General features: G+C 44.9%; 1 protein-coding gene across 4 annotated transcripts in view; it reads right to left on the minus strand.

The window, feature by feature from the left end:
• KCNQ1 (potassium voltage-gated channel subfamily Q member 1) overlaps nt 1–2,682 on the minus strand; it is a 487,838-nt gene extending 485,156 nt beyond the window's left edge. For 2 of the 4 annotated variants that reach the window (XM_084855710.1, XM_084855702.1), the window contains exon 1: nt 2,113–2,632. In XM_084855710.1, coding sequence (XP_084711836.1) covers nt 2,113–2,489 — 377 coding nt within the window. In that variant the 5' untranslated portion in view covers nt 2,490–2,632. Of the gene's footprint in view, nt 1–2,112 lie in introns of all 4 variants that reach the window. The other 2 variants (XM_084855719.1, XM_084855728.1) reach the window with 2 other exon arrangements.
• Between the last annotated feature and the right edge of the window lie 16,268 nt (nt 2,683–18,950).

The raw sequence follows: 18,950 nt of genomic DNA on the forward strand, positions 1-18,950 counted from the left end.
GGCTGTAAGCCACCATACACATCCAATTTATTCTAACATTGGTTCATTATTGTATCTTTCTGCCTCTTCTGGCTTGTCTCAACTGAATTGATATCAGAAGAGCAAGTTACTAGTCCATGTCGTTATGTTAACATCAGAGCCTAAGGGCAGGGCTTTGCTGAGAACTTATGCTGGCCATAGTACTAAAGCTCATAAACTGCTGTTCTTGAAACAGCATTTTCAAGCAACAATCTGTTCGCACCTGTTGATTCATTATTCAGAGATAGGGCCTAGTTACACAATGCATGCAAACACATGTTAACAAAAGCTCAGTGGTTCTGTTTGGTCATTTCTCTGCTCCAAATTGGCGCTGTCCATCAGATCCCAAATGCACATTTGGAGAGGCAAAGACATGTCTGGAAATCTGCAGGAAGGGAAGGGGATTGAAGTGGTAGATGAGGAAAGGGTTAAGCACCTCCTCCACTCGAAGTCCCCCTCCCACCCTGCAGGTTTCCAAACAGGTATCTGTCTCTCCAAATGTGCATTCTGAACCCCATGGGGGTAGGACGTTATTGGGGGGGTAATTTGGAGCAAAGTGGTGGTGGATGGGGGAAGGGGTTAAGCACCATTTCTCCCCTGCCACTTCTCCACTCTACACCCCCTCCCAGAAGCTGCTTTTTCCTAGGAAATACAGTAATCAAGCTTTTCTTACACGTGTTTGTGTGCAACATGTAGTTAGGCCCTGAATAATGAATCAACAGGTGCTGGCAGATGGCTGGTTTAAAGAACTCTCTCATGAAAAACAATTTATGGGCTCTGGTACTGCAGCCAGCATAAGACGTTCTCAGCACACAATGCCTTGCTTTGCTATACATATCATGAATGAATGGAACACACAGAGAGAAGCTGGAGCACAGCTCATCAACCAGAGTCAGAGTGGATGTGCATGGACCTTTAGCACAGAGAAGCCCACAGCGGTCCTTCCACCGGTCATGATAGGTGCACTGCACGTCTAAAAGCAGACATTTGTTGGAGCTTCCATCCACTGGAGTGTGATGGTTTTCCTATGGCATATATTGGTGTTGTTAGTGGAAATTAGCCCCCTGCATATGTGCCCATATAGGAGGTGGGGAAGCACCTCATATACAAAAAAGAAGTGTGGCAAGATTATCTATGAACCTAGACAATAACCTATGACTCTGTATGAGGGCTGGCTGCGTTACTCTGGGGCACCAAAAGCAGCAAAGAGCCTTGCCGCACTCTAAAGATGAACAAATGAAAACTTTTAAAGACTAAATTTAAACATTTTTTAAAATGTTTAAATGTCCACAGAAGCTTATGCCAAAATAAACGTGTCCCTCTTTACGGTGCCACAAGCCTCTTTGAGGTGCCACAAGCCTCTTTGAGGTGCCACAAGCCTCTTTGCAGATCACTAACAGTTGCACACTCACAGCACATGTGTTTATGCTGCAATCCTATGAGCCCTGTCCTGGAAAAAAGCCCCACTGAACCCAGCAGGGCTTACTCCGAAGTAAACATGCAAAGGGCTGGGGTGTTAATTATCTTCTGAGCATGTTCTGTCGATGTAACTCGAGAGTTATTTTTGAAGGCCGCTAAGGCGTGAGGCACTGGACACAGGCCCCAGACGCAGTTGCCTAATTTAGTGAACTGGGAGGCAGCGCGAGCAGCAGCTGCCTCGTTCCTCCACAAAGATGCTACTCTAGTCAGGCTGCAGTCCGAAGCATCCTTACTAGCCAAGTTCGGTCCCATTACACGCAGCGGGGCTCCCTCCTGAGTACATGCGCACAGGACGCGGCTGCCAATCTCCCGGAGGCGTGAGGTGAGGGGGCTCTAGGCAGCACACGAGCCGCCTGCGCACTACTCGAGCGTGCGCCGGATACGTCCCCGGTCGCCTCAAGATCCTCGCCAGCCTATTCTGCCCTCTCTCCCGCCTTTTCTTGCACGTCTCCCTGACAGAAACGGACTCTCGCGGCCTTCCCTCCTCTTTCCCACTTGACTCCCGGGGGCTGCCGGGCCGTCAGGGGAAGAGAAGGGGACGTTAGAGGTCAGCAGCAGGAAGGCGGCGGCCGGCGGGAGCCGAGGAGCGCCCAGGGGCCGGGGCCGGGGACTCACACAGTGAAATGATAGACGAAGCACTTCCAGCCGGTGGGTCTCTCCAAGAAGTTGTAGACTCTGCCTTGGATGTGGCTGCGGCTCAGCAGGGGTCTGCGGACGCTGTAGATGGACACGCGCGGGTCCAAGTTGACGGAGGGGCGCGCGTAGTCGGCGTTCATCACCACGGTCGCCTCGCCGCAGCACGCCGGCGGCCGAGGCGCGCTGCCGCTCCCCAAGGGTCCCGCCGGATCGGAGAGGGAGAAAGGCGCGTAGCGCGCGTCGGGGGCGTTCTCGGCGAGCTCCAGGGCGGAGGGCTTCATGCTGCCCTTCCTGGACACGACGGACAGGCGTCCCAAGCTCCACGCCTTCCTCTCCGTCTTGGGGGAGGAAGACATCGTCCCGCGAAGAGGAGCCGGGGGTGCGTGTGGGGGGGGACCCGAGGCAGGCCAAGAGACAGAGCAAGGCGGGGGGAGAACGCCGCGCGCCCCCAGGAGGCGGCAGACGGAGGCAGACAGGCACGGCTGGAGTGTATCACACAACACTCTCGGGAGCCTGGCTCGCTCGCTCACCCCCCCGAGAGATTTCCTTGGCCCTGCCCACTCCAGGGGAGGGCTCCTCCTCGGGGAAGGAGCCTGGGCACCGCGCTGGGAGCCGCCAGGGAAGCTTGCCAGTTTCCCCGCCCCGCTGGCGAAGCTCCACGCTTTTCACAGCTGTGTGACAAGCAGGAATTCAACAGGTGCAGTTGTATTATTTATCGTCATCATCTTTGCCTGAAAGCTGGCAAGCACCGTACAATGAACTAGAAGAAGAATCCTGCCACCAGGGGGAGTACACAGTCTAAATCAAAACTATTTGGTTGCATTTTATCGTCGCAGCAACCCTGTGAGGTGGGTTAGTAGTGCTTTACCATGCGCCTGATCTCATCTGATCTCGGAAGCTAAGCAGGGTCAGCCCTGGTTAGTATTTGGGTGGGAGATCTCTTGGGAATCAGACTTCCTGCAGTGAGCAGGGGGCTGGACTCGATGGTCTTGTAGGCCCCTTCCAGCCCTGTGATTCTATGAGATCTATGAGTTTTTGCAGAGGAAGGGGGATTTGAATCCCCGCGCCCGCTAATCCCAGCAGTGCTTGAATTATAACGGAGCCTGGTCAGTTTTTGTTTTAGAAGAGTCCCGAGGCCACATGATTTGATTAAAATTGGGTTGGGAGGAGTCAGGGTTGAGGCTTGTGAATTTCATCGTGTGTCTCTCCCTGCCCCCAATACAAGCGCAGTACACTGGCAGCGCGTGGAGGGTGTGCAGTGATGGAAAGCTTAGGCCAAACTTCCCCACCTCGATGCCTTCCAGCTGTTTTGGACTACAGCTCTGATGCCTGGGGATGATGGTAGCTGTGATCCAACACATTTGGAGGGCTTAAAACAACAACAACACATCTGGTACTTTGAGCATCACTGGGAAGGGGCCTCAGGCATGAGAGGCAGCATAGCAAGGTGGATAAAGCAAGTGATTAGTAAAACAGGAAATCCCTGGTTCAAATCTCATCTCTGTCACAGACTCACTTGTACTGCAATCCTGCACACACTTACATGAGAATAAGCCCCATTGAACTGAGTAGACCTGTGTAGTCTTGCACTGCAGGAGGCCTTAGACATGCTGCTATTTTTCAGCCTTTGCGTACACCCTCACCAATGTGAGGATAATTACATTGACCTCTACCACCAGCCCTTCCATCAACATTCCCCAACCTACTGCCCTTGCTGACTGGGAATGATGGAAGTTGCAGTCCAACATATCTGGAGGGCACCAGATTGAGGAAGGCTGCTTTACATGGTTATGAGGATTACTGAGATAATGTGTGTAAAGCACTTTGAACACTGTAAAACACAATAAAATGTATTACAATTATCCTTGGCAGCAGTACCCTGTTTCCTCCTTAGGCAACACTGAGGACTGAGGCAGTCAGCTATCTGGGCTTCTTCCTGTCTAGAAAAAGGGCATCAGACTTCTCCATTATGCACAAGTTTTACAAACTCCCTGGTTGATCCACATTGAATAGGGTTGTTGTGGTGGCATACGAAGAAGAACAAACTGATCCATTCATCCTGAACATGGAACTGGCTTGGGTTGCGGAGGGGGGGGGGGAAGCAGCTGTTAGGATTGGTCAGTCACATGCATCAGCCCAAAGGAGCCAGTGGGGAACCAAGAGGCATCATTCCACTAGGCAGGGAACTTGGACTCTTATTGGTGAGGCACTAGGTTCCTCTCGATGTCTGGGCAGACATCATAAGAAACATTTCCCTCTTGTGACCTTGTAAATTGAAACTGGTGTGCTTACTCATACTCACAACTGGTTGCAGGTAAGCAATACCCATTAGCAGAGCTATTACTCACAAGTAAGTGCCCAGCTTGCCAAGTCAAGCAACAAGGTGGAGCACCTACACACCAGTATATAATCTCACAAATGTCACATGGTGTGGAAGGTTAAGGCACTTGCAAGCAATTCCTGTGCCACCTCTTATAGCTCATGGACGGCAAGTACATAGCGAGTAGCACAAGGCTGTAGGGGACAAGGTGGGGCAAACGAACACAACGATGGAAAATGGAGTGCTGGTGCAGACAAAGCTGCAGTCATTGGAGTGGCTTCAAGGGTTCCTCCACCATGACTGAAAATAATAAAAATGTCCCATGGAAGTTATTCCAATAAAAGCATTGATTCCTGGTATATCCTGTACGTGGAAACCTTACACCTTCTTCATGTGTTACAAAAATGTGGCACAAGTGGAACCATGGTTTAGGTCCCTCTCCAAGCTGATGCCCTCCAAATGTTTGGCTGGGGCTGATCGGAGTTGAAGTCCAAATCATCTGGAGGGCATCTGTTTGGGGAACACTGGTGTATAGTTGAGAGGCAGCAGATGGGCAGAACAGTCATTGCTTTTCTCTCCTCCAAGTTTGATTTGATTATGTTATGATGATGCATCCTAATGAAGTCCTTTCCATGTGACTTTTCCAAACTTTCCTCTGCAGCCACAAATACAGCTTTGTGTGCTTTTCTGAGCCCCAATTCTACAGTTTGATTTATCTGCAGTGTAATTCCTCTGCAATTCATCAAGGAAGAATTTGTATTTACCTTTTTTAAGCTGGTGGATGCTCTCTTCTGAGATTCTGGAAAACAAGAGCTAAGGCACACCTACTTTAAAAAGCCCAAATTATCGTCTCATATGTACATTTATTTCTATACTACTTATTACCGCATCCTACTGATGCATTGTACTGCAAGTAATTCTGATGTCTAGTTAAATAAATCAAGAACCCCCTAGCATTCAGACATTTACAATAAACCAGTCAGATTCTGCTTAGAATTAACTCGAGAATTAACTTGTCAGTAGTCTGGCAAGGTGTATGAACAAAATTTATTTATTTATTTAAAACATTTGTATCCCACCCTATATCATTAAGATCTCATTCCGAGTTCCTCCGATAGAAATTTCTACTTGCATGATACTGTTTACCTACTACTGAGTTTTTTGGTTCTCCCTTTACTAAAAATGTAGATTCTTAAAGCTCGTGGAGCTGATAGAAATAAGATAGCTGCAATACAATGCAAATCCTGCAAGATAGGCAAATAAGTACCTGAAGTACTGGCTGTATTGTTGGCTCACCTGAGATAAAATTTTGTTTTCAATGTTGAAAAATTTATGTGGATTTTTAAAACACCGGTATCCCAAACTTTGCTGCTGCTCATCATGCATGTTCAGAAATGTTTGCTTTTCTGGAAACCCCTGCTTAATTAGTTAAGTTGTCATGCCAGGCTATGTGAGGGCTTGGCACAGTTTTAATGTGTTTTAATGCTTCAAGCAGTGGCTGCTTCTAATAAGACAAATTATTCCACACCTTAGATATAAGAGCTCATATGCTCCAGTGCAGTAGCAATTAGCTGACAAGTTCAAACCCCAGAGCTGAAGGAGCAAATGTCCTTTGATCAGAAATTCTTCTTCCCGTTGAGCTCAATATAGAAAAGAACTAGTTAACAAGCTTCTTTCCCAGAGCTGTGCTAAGTTCAAGGGTTATACTGGTGCTTAGACAAAAATGTTGTGGCAAGATAAGGTGCTATATAAAGTTAAAAAACAACCTTGTTATTTTCGGCTCTATTCAAAGGCGCTTTGGAAGTTCTTCAGATGCTTTGTGTAAATGAGTATGACTGTTTCCTTCAGAGAGACATCTGTTTACAATATATAAGAATAATTTGTTATTATTATGGTAACAGTTCTACAACTCACTCTTAAAACTTATGGAAGGGTACTTAGCAAACATAGGAACATACTTCTATATAGCCAGCTCCCAGCACTACCAATCAAAAGGCATTGTGCAGCTATTCCTTCTTCCTCTCCGTAGTAGATTTTTTTGTGGTAAAAAGAAAAAAAGCAGTAAGAAAACACGGGAGGAATAGAAATAAAAAACAATGATGTCCGGACTGGAACCCCACCCCTCCAATTCTGTGAATGAAGCAGGACAATTGCACAATAAAAAACTGGTCTGGAAACACTCTAAGATGACACTTAAGGACTTCAAATTATGCTGAACAACTACTGCCAACAAATCTCACAAAACATGATGTTACATCACAGTCACAGCACCATTACACTGACATCACAGGCACACATTCTAGGCTAATTGTTCAGGAGTGCCATGCCAGTGTCTGTGATCCTAATTTCATATCATAATAGCTCTGTGTGGAACAAGAGGAAGTAGGCTGACATCAGTTAAACAGCAGTTTCAGCTCTCATGGCTTTCCCCAAAGAATCCTGGAAACTGTAGTTTGGTGAGGCTGCTGAGAATTCTCTGGAGGAGAGGGAATGTTAAACCAGGTTAACTTTGTAGTGTGCATATGCTGAAACTAATATGCCTTGCCGTTACAGCATCTCCAGCCTGTTCTACATGAGGCTTTTAATCCACCACTTTACCGCAGCTTCTGCTTCCGGATTCTTTGTGGGTTTAAGATCAGCTCCATTACATGTGTTTCCCCCCGCCCTGGGGGGCTGTCTTTCTCTGCCTTTCTATATGTTCTATTACACAACCATTAGGTAATGCTGTGGTATAGTGGAATTGTGCAAAGACACCAGGGGTTCATGCCACCATCCAGAGAAATATCAGATGTTCCTCGTTAGGGGAAAAAACACTAAAATGTTTGCAAAGGATGGGAGAGATCCTGGTGGATAACGATGTTGTGTAAAGCACCCACGACTACTATGAGTGAGGAATCACGAGCACATGATAAATGTCTTGTGTAGAAAGGTTCTTCATGTGACAATTACTACTATATATATAAAAATTCCATATAAGAAAACTGCATATAAACCATATATACATCATCACATGTAGCTAGTGTACATGTCTATTTTACCACATATCCCACATATACTTGGAACAAAGGAAGTTGCATTATACTGAGTCAAACTATTGGCCCATCTAGCCAGCACAGGGTTTGAACCTAGGACCTTCTGCATGTAGAGCATGTGTTCTACCACTAAGCTAACACTTTGCCCCAAGTGTACATGCACTGGGAAGCCACAACCAACTGCTGCCTCCCATCATGGATGCATGCAGCAAAATGGCTACATGTATACTTGCCATGTATGATGGTGTACATGATGAGAACAGCTCTAATAGCACCCAATAATAGTCTTCAGAAACATGTAGGAAGAAAGCCAGACCATAAAGCACATGGTCTTCGATGTCTATTCACTAATGCCCAGAGTATGGGAAACAAACAGAATGAACTTGAATTCTTAATACAGGAGGGAAATTATGACTTGATAGGTGTAACTGAGACTTGGTGGGATGACTCCCATGACTGGAATACAGCAATTGAAGGATATAACTTGTTCAAAAAGAACAGGAGGAACAGAAAGGGAGGTGGAGGTGCACTATATGTTAAAAAATACATATATTTTCACAGAAATAATGGAGGATGAGCTTGGTAGCCCCATCGAAAGCATCTGGGTTAAAATAAATGGAGCAAAGAATAAAAGGGACATGGTAGTTGGAGTCTACTACTGGCCACCCAATCAAGGAGAAAACAAAGATGAAACTTTTGAAAAGCAAATTGCCAATGTTTCAAGGAAGCATGATGCAGTAGTAATGGGGGACTTCAATTTCCCCAATATTTGTTGGGAGACAAATTCTGTAAAACATGGCCCCTCCAAGAGATTCCTGACTTAGGTTGCTGATAATTTCCTCCTACAGATAGTAGAGGAAGGAACTAGAGATATCCTTTACTTGATCCTAACCAACAGAGATGACTTAGTGGATCAAGTAGCAGTTACGGGAACTCTGGGGGAAAGTGACCATGTTATACTTGAGTTCTTGGTTCTAAAGGAAGCAAAAGCTGAGTGTAGCCAAACACGTACCCTGGATTTTAGGAAAGCCGATTTTAATAAACTCAGAACAATGATAAGTAAGGTCCCATGGCAAGTGACTCTAATGAGAAAAGGAGTCCAAGATGGGTGGGAGTTTTTTAAAAAGGAAATTCTACAGGCACAATTACAAACCATTCCAACAAGAAAAAAAGGTGGGAGGCAACAGAAGAAGCCAATGTGTCTTCACAAAAAGCTTAGAGATGACATGAAAACCAAAATCCACACATATAAGAAGTGGAAGGAAGGCCAAGCTGCAAAGGAAGAGTACAGGCAGGTAGCCCAGAATTGCAGGGATGGCATCAGGAAGGCTAAAGCTGAGAACGAGCTGAGGTTAGCGAGGGATGCTAAAAGCTACAAAAAGGCTTTCTTCAGATATGTGCATGGTAAAAGAGGAAAGAAATGGTGGTTCAGCTACTAAATAAGGATGGCAAAATGATAACATCTGACAAGGAAAAGGCAGAAGTGCTCAATTCTTATTTTGGTTCAGTCTTCTCCCGAAAGAGGGTCTATGAGCCCCCTGGCAAAGGCAAAGTACAGCCTGAAGGGGCAGGATGGCAGCTTGAGATCGATAGGCATATGGTCATAGAATCATAGATGATAGAATCATAGAATAGTAGGGTTGGATGGGGCCTACAAGGCCATCGAGTCCAACCCCCTGCTCAATGCCGGAATCCAAGTCAGAGCATCCCTGACAGATGGCTGTCCAACCTCATCTTGAACGTCTCCAGTGTGGGAGAGCCCACTTCCTCCCTAGGTAATTGGTTCCATTGTCGTATTGCTCTAACAGTCAGGAAGTTTTTCCTGATGTTCAGCCGGAATCTGGCTTCCTGTAACTTGAGCCCATTATTCCGTGTCCTGCACTCTGGGATGATGGAGAAGAGATCCTGGCCTTCCTCTCTGTGACAATCTTTCAAGTACTTGAAGAGTGCTATCATATCTCCCCTCAGTCTTCTCTTCTCGAGGCTAAACATGCCCAGTTCTTCCAGTCTCTCTTCATAGGGCTTTGTTTCCACTCCCCTGATCATCTTTGTTTCCCTCCTCTGAACCCTTGATTTCTCAGTGGTTCTGAGAGTTCTTCTGCCAGTTCCTGATTGATGTCAGACTGACTGGTCTGTAGTTGTCAAGGAACACCTAATTATTCTGAATGAGTTCAAATCTCCAGGGCCAGATGAACTGTATCCTAGAGTAACAAAGGAACTGGCAGAAGAACTCTCAGAACCACTATTATCTTTGAGAAACCATGGAGGATGGGTGAAGTGCCAGATGACTGGTGGAGGGCTAATGTTGTCCCTAACTTCAAAAAGGGCAAAAAGGAGGAACCTGGGGACTACAGACCAGTCAGTCTGACATCAATCCCTGGGAAAATTCTGGAGCAGATTATAAAGCAATCAGTCTGTAAGCACCTTGAAAACAATGCAGTGGTAACTTAAAGCCAATACGGATTTGTCAAGAACAAATCCTGCCAGACTAATCTGATCTCAGTTTTTGATCAGGTCACCTCCCTTGTGGACTGTGGGAATGCTGTGAACATAATATACTTCAACTTCAACAAAGCTTTCAACAAAGTGCCCCATGATATCCTGATGAGCAAACTAGCTCAAAGTGGGATAGATGACAATGATCCGGTGGATCCACAGTTGGCTACAGAATCGGACTCAAAGAGTGCTTATCAATGGGACCTTCTCAAACTGGGGAGAGGTAACGAGCGGGGTACCACAGGGCTCAGTCCTGGGCCCAGTGCTCTTCAACATGTTTATTAATGACTTGGAGGAGGAGGAGCAGGGAATGCTTATCAGATTTGCAGATGACACACAATTGGGTGGGATAGTTAATATCCTGGAAGACAGAAACAAAATTCAAAGTGATCTTGATAGGCTGAAGGGCTGGGCAGAAAACACCAAACTACATTTAATAGGGATAAATGCCAAGTTCTGCACCTAGGAAAAAGAAACCAAATGCACAGTTACAAGATGGGAGATACTTGGCTCAACAGTACTGCAAGTGAGAAGGATTTTGGAATTGTTGTAGATCACAAGCTGAATATGAGCCAACAATGTGATGTGGCTGCAAGAAAGGCAAATCCTATTTTCGGCTGCATTAATAGAAGTATAGCTTCCAAATCACATAAAGTACTAGTTCCCCTCTACTCAGCACTGGTTAGTCCTAATCTGGAGTACTGTGTCCAGGTCTGGGCACCGCACTTTAAAAAGGATGCGGACAAGCTGGAGAGGTTTCACAGGAGGGCAACAAAGATGATCAGGGGACTGGAAACAAAGCCCTATGAAGAGAGTCTGAAAGAACTGGGCATGTTTAGCCTCAAGAAGAGAAGACTGAGGGGAGATATGATAGTGCTCTTCAAGTACTTGAAAGGTTGTCACAGAGAGGAAGGCCCGGATCTCTTCTCCATCATCTCAGAGTGCAGGACACGGAATAATGGGCTCAAGTTACAGGAACCCAGATTCCGGCTGAACATCAGGAAAAACTTCCTGACTGTTAGAGCAATACAACAATGGAGCCAATTCCCTAGGGAGGTGGTGGGCTCTCCCACACTGGAGGCATTCAAGATGAGGCTGGACAGCCATCTGTCAGGGATGCTCTGACTTGGATTCCTGCATTGAGCAGGGGGTTGGACTCGATGGTCTTGTAGGCCCCTTCCAACCCTACTATTCTATGATTCTATGATTAAACAACTTTCCCCTAAATATACTTGATATATGTGTAAGAAACTATCATATGTAAAGCCCCTCTTACAATAGAGATGATCTGAAACATTTGGATGCCTTAGGCAAAAAATCCAAATGGTGCCCCCCATTGGTAGTAAACATATAATAATAAACTAAATAAATGGCCATCTGCTGCCCTTAAATGGTACCCCACAATATGCTGGCTGAGGTGGGCCACCTCAGTACCCAATGCTTGGGACAGTTCTGCTTCAGAGGCCCTCTGGTTCAACAGTATTATTCTCTAGAGTCTAGACCATTTGCATAGCCTTTATATAAGAAAACCAGGAAAATATGCATGATAGACAATGCAGTTGAAACAATAGGAAACAGTAGATATACGTATGTGGGGAGGACAACTGCACTGTGGAATATGATATCACATTCACATTAGAAATTTGGTCAAGGTGATTAAGAAAATGAGCTGTGAGCAGAAAGTCTCTGATTCAAATTCTAGCCAGGTCCTTAACTCACTAGGAAGTCTTAGGAAAGCTACTATTTTCTTAGCCCCAGCATCCCCTCCATCTGCATTATGGGGATAGTGGTACTTGCCTACCTTACAAGGATGTTGTAAAAATTACTGAGAGAAAATGTACATGAAGTACTTTGACACTGTAGCACTGGAGTCCAAGAGCTTAAAATTTGAGGGCTTGTTTAAATTGCAACTTCCTCAACAGAACAATCACATTCACCCAGAAATGGGGAAGGAGGGCGGGAGTACCATATGTAGTAGATAGCAACATTCAGCAATGTGTTTAGTGCCACAGTCACAGTTTTATCTCATGTCAAATGAACACATTGATCTGAGCACCTCGTCGAGAGCCAGGGTGCTGTGGTAGTTAGAATGTTGGACTGGGACTCAGGAGATCCGGGGTCTTGTCCCTGCTTAGCAATGAAGCTCCCTGGGTGACTTTGGGTCAGTCACTGACTCTCAGCCTAACCTACTTTGCATGGTTGTTGTGAGGATAAAATGGAGAGGAAGAGGACCACGTATGCCACCTTGGTCTCCTTGGAGGAAAGGCGAGATTGAGACATGAATGTAATAAATAAAAAAAATTAAAAATAGTGAAAACTGTCCTGTTAAAACTAGCAGGAATCTGCTGGCAGGTCATCACATTATCCATGTGCCTTGTGAGTGTCTGCTGTGCTGAATTAGCACAAGTGATCCCCTAAAGGCCAGTATCCAAAGCAGCCTTAGTCAAACCTGTAGCACTACATTGCTTTTATGTAGTCTGATATGCTAAGAGGTTTCCGATTAGGCTCTTGCCTATCTTATATGATATTAATAATTACCTTGGAATTAGCCTCCTTTCTCTTCTGCCTGATAAAGCGCTCTTGTTATCTCGAAGGCTTACGTACTGCACCAACAGATATTGGCCCAGCATAAACTACCACCTTGCATGTTGTGCATCACTTTGTTCCATGCTGTTAGGCATAAGCAAAACTATTTGCTGGATTTGGATCAAATGGTACAAAACAAAGGGTGCTTTTGCCCTCAAGTCGCTTTATGGGTTATAGTGACCGGCAATGTAGTGTGTCACTTGTCTCTACTACAGCATGTTACTTCGACTACAGTTTAGTATTTATTGTGCACAAGCAATATGTTACATTTTAGGGGAGTGACCCATTTGTGAAATATGGTCTGTTGTAGGCCCAGTCTGGAGAAAACTGTATTGTGACAATAACTAATTGATTTCCCCCACAACTCACAGTAGTTTTGGTGCAAAAGTTGATCCATTTTATTACTGGAGGTGTGAAAGCTTCCAGAATATTTGTTTTAAAAGCTTGCATCAGGCTAAACCCATACAGGATCAGTTAACTATATGCTGCTGCTGACTAATGCAGGAGGTAGAGTAAATAATTAAGGAAGTATTGAAAGTAATATTTGGGATCAAATCTCCAAGCCATAATTCTGGAATATTTGTCATTGAGGTCAACGGGATTGTGGTCTGAGGACTGCAATGACCTGTTGCAACCTAGGGTGGTGATACTATATCATGACTATGTAATAAGCATTTTGAATCCCAGGGAATAATTGCTTTAATTATAATGAGGAGAGGCAATTAATCACATGGAATGTTATATACAGTATTATGCAGTATCTTACAATGCAAACATTTATTAATATACATTATGTTCTAATTCCTGTTTCTTTTGGCATTATAAAAGTATCCTTGTTCATATATATCATAAGAACTTTGTGGATATCCTAATACATTACAGCAAAGCCCCAAAGACTGTACTAGTTGCCTATTGTCATTAGCACACATTACAAGGTGGTGTTTTTTTTTAACCTATACATTCCAGAGTGAATTGTGGCATCCAAAATTTATTTCACAGTCTACAATGTGCAGAGAGTTGTAGCATGGCTAGGTCTCTGCCTTTTTTATATCCTGCCTTTTTTCCCTCTTGCAAGGAAACCAAGGCAGCTTACATGGTCCTCTACATTTTATCCTCACAACAACCACGTGAGGTAAGTTAGGCTGAGAATCAGTGATTGGCCCAAAGTCACCCAGTGAGTTTAATGGCTGAGTGGGGACTAGAACTCAGATCTCCCAAGGCCCAGTCCAAGACTCTAACTACTACACCACTCCGGCTTTCAGTTTTATGCAGTCTTAAGCCTAATTAAGCCTAATTACAAAAGCCCTCTGCATGCAATCATGTCAGACTTCTGGCAAGAGTGATTTGTTGCTTCCTTGGCAGCCTGCTCTGTGGGATGGAAGGGAGAGAGAGAGAAAAAATGAGGGTAGAAAAGGGGTGACCCACCCAGTGCTGGCTTCGGCTCCGCCCACTGCCAGCATGCACTCCTCAGCAGATCAGTCATGAAGGAATGTGGTCCTCAATAGAAAAAGGGGTTGCCCACCCCTGCTCTAGGGCCACTGAACTTTTTGTCTCCCTCTTTCTGCTGCTGGAATCCTTTGCCAGAGAAATGGATTTTGGAACTGGGTAGTTTATCTTCAGGAGGACTGAAAGAGGAGCTGCAATTCTTTCCTTTGCTAGGAGATTTTCTTTTTCTGTGTGTTTTGTTAGTTTAAATGGCATTTTACCCAACCCCAACCCAACCCCAACCACTGATGCTGAAGAAGCTGAGGGTGATCAGTTCTATGAAGACCTACAACACCTTCTAGAACTAACACCAAAAAAAGATGTCCTTTTCATCATAGGGGATTGGAATGCTAAAGTAGGAAGTCAAGAAATCACCGTGATAACAGGCAAGCATGGCCTTGGTGTACAAAATGAAGCAGGACAAAGGCTAATAGAGTTTTGCCAAGAGAACACGCTGATCATAGCAAACACTCTTTTCCAACAGCACAAGAGGCGACTCTACACATCGACATCACCACATGGTCAATATTGAAATCAGATTGATTATGTACTTTGCAGCCAAAGATGGAGAAGCTCTATACAGTCAGTAAAAACAAGACCTGGAGCTGACTGTGGCTCAGATCATGAGCTGCTGCTTGCAAAATTTCAGCTTAAATGGAAGAACGTAGGGAAAACCACTAAACCATTCAGGTATGACCTAAACTATATCCTTTATGAATATGCAGTGGAGGTGAGGAATAGATTTAAGGGATTAGACCTGATAGACAGAGTGCCTGAGGAACTATGGACAGAGGTCCGTGACATTGTTCAGGAGGCAGCAACGAAATCCATCCCAAAGAAAAAGAAATGCAAGAAAGCAAAGTGGCTGTCTGATGAGGCTTTACAAGCAGCTGAGGAAAGAAGGGAAGCGAAAAGCAAGGGAGAAAGGGGAAGACATACCCAACTGAATGCAGATTTCCAGAGAATAGCAAGGAGAGACAAGAAGGCCTTCTTAAATGAACAATGCAAAGAAATCGAGGAAAACAGTAGAATGGGAAAGACTAGAGATCTCTTCAAGAAAATCGGAGATTTCAAGGGAACGTTTTGTGCAAAGACGGGCATGATAAAGGACAAAAAAGGCAGGGACCTAACAGAAGCAGATGAGATTAAGAAGAGGTGGAAAGAATACACAGAAGAACTATACAGGAAAGATCTTAATGTCCCTGATAGCCATGATAGTGCGCTCACTGAACTTGAGCCGGACATCCTAGAGAGTGAAGTCAAGTGGGCCTTAGGAAGCATTAGTAACAACAAAGCTAGCGGAGATGACAGTATTCCAGCTGAGCTATTTAAGATCCTAAAAGGTGATGCTGTTAAAGTGCTGCACTCAATATGCCAACAAATTTGGAACACTCAACAATGGCCACAAGACTGGAAAAGGTCAGTTTACATTCCAATTCCAAAGAAGTTTAACGCCAAAGAGTGTTCAAACTACTGCACACTTGCGCTCATTTCACATGCCAGCAAGGTTATGCTCAAAATCCTACAAGCTAGGCTTCAGCAGCATGTGAACTGAGAACTACTGGAAGTACAAGCTGGGTTTCGAAGAGGCAGAGGAACTGGAGATCAAATCACCAACATTCGCTGGATCATGGAGAAAGCAAGAGAATTCCAGAAAAACGTCTATTTCTGCTTCATTGACTACGCTAAAGCCTTTGATTGTGTGGATCACAACAAACTGTGGCAAATTCTGAAAGAGATGGGAGTACCAGACCACCTTACCTGTCTCCTGAGAAACCTGTACGAGGGTCAAGAAGCAACAGTAAGAACCGGACATGGAACAACCGAGTGGTTCAAAATTGGGAAAGGAGTACGACAAGGCTGTATATTGTCACCCTGCTTATTTAATTTATATGCAGAGTACATCATGAGAAACGCCAGTTTGGATGAATCAGAGGTCGGAATTAAGATTGCCGGGAGAATTATCAACAACCTCAGATACGCAGACAATACCACCCTAATGGCAGAAAGCGAAGAGGATTTAAAGAGCCTCTTGTTGAGGGTGAAAGTGGAGAGTGCAAAAGCTGGTTTGAAACTCAACATTAAAAAAACGAAGATCATGGCATCTGGCCCCATCACTTCCTGGCATATAGAAGGGGAAGAAATGGAAGCAGTGACAGATTTTATTTTCTTGGGCTCCAAGATCACCGCAGACGGTGACTGTAGCCATGAAATTAAAAGACACTTGCTCCTTGGGAGGAAAGCTATGGCAAACCTAGACAGCATAGTAAGAAGCAGAGACATCACCGTGCCGACCAAGGTTCGTATAATCAAAGCTATGGTTTTCCCAGTAGCAATGTATGGCTGTGAGAGCTGGACTATAAGGAAGGCTGAGCACCGAAGAATCGATGCTTTCGAACTGTGGTGCTGGAGAAGACTCTTACGAGTCCCCTGGGCTGCAAGGAGGTCAGATCAGTCAATCCTAAAGGAAATCAACCCTGAGTGCTCATTGGAAGGACAGATCCTGAAGCTGAAGCTCAAATATTTTGGCCACCTAATGCGAAGAGAAAACTCCCTGGAAAAGACCCTGATGCTGGGAAAGATTGAAGACAAAAGGAGAAGGGGACGGCAGAGGATGAGATGGCTAGATAGCATCACCGATGCAATGAATATGGACTTGAGCACACTCCAGGAGAGAGCGCAGGACAGAAAGGCCTGGCGTGCTATGGTCCACGGGGTCACGAAGAGTCGGACACGACTGAACGACTGAACAACAACAACAACAAACGGCATTTAGGGATAGTCCCTGTGGTTTGAATTTTCAGAAGAGCCCTGGATGTTGATTATGTGAACCTCTAAGACTGATATAAAGATGACTGGGGAACTTACACTTGACAGCTTAATGGTCAGTTGTTGAAGTGGATATGGAGAACGCAGGTAAAACTTGTTTGGTGTCTTGGCATTTCTAATGCTGGATGGCAGTTTTGTGTTTTTGATAATAGAATGTTATTCTTCTCATTTGAATTTGTAGATGTCAATGTATTTATTTGTATTTTGTCCATGGTGTTGAGCTATATGGCGTTTGGCTTTTATGCAAGAATATTTTTAAAATTTCTATATTTTGTTATGTTGCAGGCAGCCCCTGAAGAAGGAGACTTTTTCTCTGAAATGTTGGGCGAGAAAAAAATAAACAGGCACTTTTATGGCTTGCTTTTCTTTACGGATTGGAGTGCCTCCTTGTTACTTATCCTATGCATGGATCCAGCACACCAAGCATGAGCTTTTCTACACAAGGCTGTTAATCCACCTTATCAAATTTCGGTTTTGTCACAGAATTGAGAACCAAGTACTACACAAAGAACTTTTCCTTTCCTCTTTTCTGTTACATAACCTCTAAGTGGTACTACGCATTTATTTACTTACTTACTTACTTACATTTCTATGCCGCCCATAGCTGAAGCTCTCTGGGTGGTTTACAGAAGTTAAAACATTAAAATACAATAGACAAAGTTTAAAAGCCATTTACAAACAAGCACACATACAATATACACAAACAACATGCATAACTAGAAACAACTCTGAACAGTCAGTCATAACTAAAGACATATCCAGGACGGATTAAAACTCATCATGTGCTACCAAATGCCTGGGGAAAGAGATAGGTCATAACCTGGCACCAAAAAGACAATGTTGGCACCAGGCAGACCTCATCAGGGAGCTTGTTCCACAGATGAGGGGCCATCACTGAGAAGGCCCTTTCCCTCATTGCCACCTTCCAAGGTTCCCTCAGAGGAGGCATCCAGAGGAGTACCTTAGATGATGAACATAGAGTACGGGTAGGTTTATTTCAGGAGAGGTGTGCCATCTGGTATTGTGGTCCCAAGCCATGTAGGGCTTTATAGGTTAAAACCAGCACCTTGAATTGTGCTCAGAAGTATATAGGCAGCCAGTGCAAGAAGACCAGAGTCAGTCATATATGTATGGACCTTCTAGTCCCAGTTATCAATCTGTTCCCCATCTATTATCAATCTGGCTGCTTCATTTTGCATGAACTGCAACTTCCAAACCATCTTCAAAGGCAGCCCCATGTAGAGCGCATTGCAGTAATCTAACCTGGAGGTTACCAGAGCATAGGCAACTGAAGCCAAGTTATCCCTGTCCAGATAGAGGCATAGCTGGGCCGCCAACTGAAGTTGGTAGAAGGCACTCTATGCCACTGAGGCCAGCTGAGCCTCAAGTGACAAAGATGGTTCCAGGAGGACCCCCAAGCTACAGACCTCCTTTAGGGGGAATGCAACCCCATCCAAAACAAGTTGAACATCTTCAATCCAGTCAGCAGAACCACCCACCAACAGCATCTCAGTCTTGTCAGGATTGAGCTTCAGTTTATTAGCCCCCATCCAGTCCATTGTCTCAGCCAGGCACTGATTCAGCACATCCACAGTTTCACCTGAAGAAGATGAAAAGGAGAAATAGTATACTGATGGCAGCACACTCCAAAACTCCAGATGACCACACTCAATGGTTTCATGTAGATGGGGGACAAAACTGACCCCTGTGGAACCCCATACTAGAGAATCCATGGGGCCAAGCAGTATTCCCCAAGCACCACCTTCTGGAGCCGACCATCCAAGTAGAAGTGAAACCACTGCAATACAGTGCCTCCAGTCTCAAATCAGAAAGCCTTCCCAGAAGGATTCCATGGCCAATGGTATCAGAGCCACTGAGAGATCAAAGAGAATCAACACGGTCACACTCCCTCTGTCTTTCTCCCAACATAGGTCATCATACAGGGTGACCAAGGCTGTTTCCATGCCAAAACCTGGCCTGAACCCCGACTGAAATGGATCCAGATAATCTGTCTCATCCAAGAGTGTCTGGAGCTGGCTTGCAACCACCTGCTCAAGGACCTTGCCCAG

The sequence above is a fragment of the Heloderma suspectum genome, chromosome 1 (assembly GCF_057233095.1).
Source record: "Heloderma suspectum isolate Gila_16-S chromosome 1, 16-S_ref, whole genome shotgun sequence".
Classification (NCBI taxonomy): Eukaryota; Metazoa; Chordata; class Lepidosauria; order Squamata; family Helodermatidae; genus Heloderma; species Heloderma suspectum.